At 37.8% G+C, this 5,067-nt stretch overlaps 1 protein-coding gene across 3 annotated transcripts; it reads right to left on the minus strand.

Annotated features, from left to right (window-relative positions):
• Positions 1-62: 62 nt before the first annotated feature.
• Positions 63-3,285, minus strand: LOC140856474 (purple acid phosphatase 17-like). 3 transcript variants are annotated; one of them, XM_073253848.1, is made up of 9 exons: positions 3,204-3,285; positions 2,943-3,117; positions 1,759-1,915; positions 1,545-1,652; positions 1,320-1,447; positions 1,112-1,240; positions 939-1,006; positions 706-841; positions 63-630 (listed from the first exon to the last, which is right to left on the minus strand). In XM_073253848.1, the coding sequence occupies exons 1-9, from the start codon at positions 3,215-3,217 to the stop codon at positions 508-510; spliced, it is 1,038 nt and encodes a 345-aa protein (XP_073109949.1). In that variant the 5' UTR covers positions 3,218-3,285; the 3' UTR covers positions 63-507. The 3 variants fall into 3 exon arrangements, with proteins under 3 accessions (XP_073109949.1, XP_073109948.1, XP_073109950.1); XM_073253847.1 differs by lacking the exon at positions 3,204-3,285 and having other exon boundaries at positions 2,943-3,170; XM_073253849.1 differs by lacking the exon at positions 3,204-3,285 and having other exon boundaries at positions 63-841; positions 2,943-3,170.
• Between the last annotated feature and the right edge of the window lie 1,782 nt (positions 3,286-5,067).

A 5,067-nucleotide genomic window follows, 5' to 3' on the forward strand; every position in this document is an offset into this window, starting at 1 on the left:
CTTTCTTTCAATTTACATTGGGAATAATCAGACGCTCCAAAATAGATGTCTGCAGTATCATATTGCAGGAATGAGAAGAAGTCAGCTTATTAACAATATTGTGAGGATGGTTCTCTTCTCCAAACATCAACTTTGCAGTGCCAAACTAGGACATTGTAATATATATATATACATAAATTCTGCTGTGTCATGGCTTCTGCTAAACCCTCATAGTGAGTAGCAATCAAAATTGTCCTCCACTTGCATGATGAAATCAAAGGCACTTATTTTTGGGGCATTTTGCACTAGAAGCAGCAAAAGACTACTCATGTTGATGACTAAATCAGATTTCAAGCCACCACTGAGTTGAGAATGGAGGGTATTGGGATGGGCAACAGCAAAAAGCAAGCTCAAATATATGCATGTAGGCACATGGCTCAGAAAACTATGGGAATATTAATACATAGGCACTGAGTGATCCTTTGGTGCTGCTGCTTTGCCCATTCCAAACCAACTATGCCCTCAGAACTAGATTTTGCAGTTCAATCTTAATGCAGTCTCCATTACACACCACATCAAAATGGCTCCCAATTTGCAATAGCCAAGGTCCTTAGTGTCTGTCTTAACTTGCAGTTGTAATTCTATTCTTCCCTACATGAAAGAGTGTAGCAGTTTGTTCATGTCCCATCTGTGCAAAATGCTACCAAACACATCATAGAACACAACCTCGGCATCAGTTTTTGTTAAATGCAAAGAAATGAAACCCTGCCCATCATGGAAGAATTGCAGTTTTTCAGTGGTTGGAGTGAAGATTCCTCTCCATGCCTTTGAACCTCCTCCACTTGTTAGAAATTGGATTGGACTGCAAGAAGAATCCAATAATACTGGATTGAAGATCTTATTTAAAATTAGCAAACATGTTTTCCTATATTAATCTCGAGGAGCCATTTAGTGTTTACCTATCGGTGCTCCTAATGTGCTCGAGGCAATGGTCATGCCCATTGATATAGAGATCAACACCATAAGCCTGCAAAATCTAAAATCAGAAGCTACTTGACAAAACTATAAGCTATAACAAGGATACTACCCATAATCATAGTCGCACTAGGTTAGAAAATAACAATTCAATTACCTTAAGCATTGGGAGGAGCAAGTTCACAAGCTCAATGGTATCTCCATGATCACTTACACTTCGAATAGTATGGTGACCAATGACAATCTTCCAAGTTGCCATAGATTCTTTCAATGCAGAATCCAAATCCTATTAACCAGATGAACTAAATGTTGGTTAAGCAACATATGAAGTTCAGTTTAATCATAGAAAGCACTCATGTTACAACCTCCAAGACACCTTTGATGTATTCTTCCCGAGGAGCAACTTCCCTCCAATCATAGTGATTGTCTTTTGGGTGTGTCCAATACTTCTCAACAAAAGGAGTAGTATCCACAAAGAAAAATTGTGCAAATTCTAGAAGAAAAAGAGGAAAGACATGTTTGTTTATTTCTTATAGTGTCACACATAAATGAAAATCTCTGTTTAGGAAGCCTAATGAAGAATTTCTTACCTGCATCTACCATGAAAGATCTCATGCAAAGCCATCGGTTGTCGAGTATTTGAAGCACAGGGTCCAATTGTGCCACTGCATTACCCCTATAGTCATGATTTCCCAAAACTAAAGAACCATAGTTAAGGAAGCATAGATTAGAACCAATGATCCATGTGGAAAAAATAAAAGAAATTATATCTTTTTATTGGAAATCATCTTTCAATTAGCTTACCACTATACCATTGCTTCTGCAAGCTCTTGGCAGTGTATATATTGCTGAATGATTCAATGAATGCTGTGTCATTGACGCCTGTCAGCCCACTCTCGTAGAAATTATCACCAACAGAAATCACAAAATCTATGTCAAGCTCCTCCCCAATCCTTCCCATCTATTTACATCAAACCAAATTGCTCAATTTTGCTCCTATGATTAGTTAGAATCACAGATAAATAAAAGAAATATAATTGAAAATATTGTATATGAACAATTATGCAGAAATTCCTCAAATGTCTCTTATCTATAAAGAAAATTACAATTTCCATTTATTTCTTAAGAAATTGACGGCCACATTGACACACACAAAAAAATCCAAAATCCTGCACAAGTTAATTTATGAAGTGGTGAATTTATAACTCATAATAACATTTAAAAGAAACCAAACAACCTTTAAGTAATTGAAAATTTAATAAAACAGGAGAAAGAAACATGGGAATACATTTAATATCTGTTAGCTAAACTCATACATAGGTATCCTCACACTTTTTACGTATATATACACGCTAGGGGGATTAATTATAAATAAAATAAGCAAAATAATGCTAACGCGTGAGAAATTCTCCTTAAAAAAATCACTTATCAGATTAATTTTGATGAGACATTGAAAAAGAATTATAACAAGAAATAATATTAAAAGAAAAAAAAGGACATTATCCCTAAAAGGCCATTTATGCTACACAAGACAAGAAGCTAGGTTTGTGGGTTCCAGAGTTGACGACTGAATTTAACCACATACCTCCCCAAAACTACCATCATTTATTGTGACATCTCATAGTACCAACAATTCAGAAGTTACCACCTCATACAAATTATTCCTGATCGAGCACACCATCAAACACAACCCCTTACTTCTATAGCAATTGTGCACTTGATGAATGAAGCTCATAAAAATGAGCGATTGTGATTAATAGCGTTCACGCCCATACAGTGCACGTACATGGTATGGGAATAGTTTTTCGACTACCTCTTCTTCTTAGGAACAAACTTCTTTCCCCCCTCCCTCGCCATTCACTTGAGAGACAACTCCAAATCATACAAGAAGTCTCATTAAAAAAAAAAATAAAAAAATAAAATCAACGAGAGAAGAACAACGAGGGTAAATGGAGAGATGCATTGTATATAAATGGAAATATCTCAACCTGGTATGCTACTTGGGATTGGTTGTAGGTCCCTCTTCTTCCCCAATCTCCGACGGCCAAGAGGCTCAGCGAGCCATCGGTCTTCGCCGGGTGCGTGAACCGTTGGAGCTCCGCCGACGAAGAGAGGAAGAGAATTGTGGAGCCCCACAAAAGGATGAGGAACAGGGTGATGGACCTGCATGGAGAGGTAGCCATGGCTCTGGTCATTTGGAGCCAAAGGCCGAGGGGGGACAGTCACGCTGGAATGATACAAGTACTTACCTGGGGGAGGCCATATCCTGGAAGCATCCAAGGTGATGCAATTACCATACAAGCAAGTTTGGCGTGGGGGGATGACATTTTATAAGTATAGATATGAATACCATAAATGTCTTCCAATTGTTTTATATGGTACTTGTAGCCATCTATTTGGCATTTTTTAGACATTGTTTTCAAAAAAAATAGAAATGATGGACTGGAATCCTCAACAGCCCCCAATAAAAAACTGCCACGTGTTCTGCATGTGGTGTAGCTCACATGGCGTTACCTTGTTATGCCCACTATTTTGTTGCGGTTCATCTACCTGGTAGCTAGGGGAGCAGTATACCTACCTATCTTCGTGGAATCTTTGCCTATTACTTATTATCTCTCTTTTTTAATTTGTTCCATTTTGGCTTCAGACAACCTATCATGAGCTCTTGAGACGGAAGCGTTGGATTTTAATTTTATTTTTACTTAAATAGAAATCCCATCGTATGGAGCCTAAGTCATACTTTTAAGTAAGCGGGTTGGGGACCAAATGCATGTGCTTGGTTCGATCGTGCATGGAGCAGGGCAAGACACATACCATGTATGCTTTTTTGCCAGACCTTGGAACCTTAGCATCACTTCAATCATCTGGATAGATAGGCTTTATATCCAATGCCAAGGACATCAAAACACACCACATCAACTCCTGTCTCCACGTTCTCTATTACAGTCAGAGATAGAGACTCGCTCTGCATTCTACTTTCTTCTTCTATTCTTTTCTTTTTCTTGGCAACTGGAGTTAGGCAGGTCAAGCCTCTCAACGATCATGTTCATTAGAGAAGGATCAGGCTAAACTGGATTGTTCTATCTTAAAAGTGAGATTGCAACAAACTTGCACACAAGGGATGAATCATGTTCTTAGGATAACTTTCTCATAGGCAACAACCCAGATAAGCTTATTATTATTCTAATTTTTGGAAGTTTCCTGGTTATAAATTCAAATCAACTTCATCTTTCCGTGGTAACTGTTGATTCAAAGAATAATTTTAATGATCATAAAATATTGGAGTATAAAAAAGAGCTAATAGCTTTGAAGTTTGCTTTAAGAATGATTTTATAGGAAGCTAACACTTTTGATAAGTTTTAAAGTCACTTGGAATAAGTTTGAACTTTGAAAATTAAGTTTGGAGATGAATTCAATGAGAAAAGTAAAATTGAGAATGGCAAGTCGACTCATATCTTGAACGAGTCAATTTTGGCATGCAAAGGGATTGGCATGCTCCATGAGTTGACTCATGGAACCCACGAGTCAACTCTCTCAGTAAGATTGAACATAAGCTTTTGGCACCCCTTACAAGAACCAACTCATTAGCATTGTGAGTCGACTCTTGGATTTGGATGAGTCGACTCTTCATTTGGCGAGCCGACTCTCTCAAAAAAGATAGAACGCAAATTTTTGAAGACTTGAAAATGAGCCGACTCTTATTCTGCGTGGGTCAACCCTTGGACCTTTACGAGTCGACTCTTGAGCCTGTAAGTCAATTCCTAAGCCTCTGACGGATGAAACAACTAGTTCTGCAGAAGGACCTTTTTCATCCAAAAAAATTTTCAATGGCTAGTTTTCTTATCCAACAGCCAAAAACAACTAGAATTGAGTTCAAGGACGTAAAATTTGTTGAAAATTGAAGAGATATAAGAGAAATCAAGTGAACACAAGAGAGACATTATTCAAAGAAAAAGAAGCCCATTTGCTGCATTTACTACATTCAAGAGAGTGCAACCACTTTTCAATCAATTTCTCTTGAATTTTGCAAGGGCAATCAAGAAGAGAAGAGTGTGCATTAAGTGCAAGCCTTCAAGTCTTCTTCAAGCAAGCATCATCGATAACAATCAACTC

Source organism: Elaeis guineensis, chromosome 3 (assembly GCF_000442705.2).
Source record: "Elaeis guineensis isolate ETL-2024a chromosome 3, EG11, whole genome shotgun sequence".
Taxonomy (NCBI): domain Eukaryota; kingdom Viridiplantae; phylum Streptophyta; class Magnoliopsida; order Arecales; family Arecaceae; genus Elaeis; species Elaeis guineensis.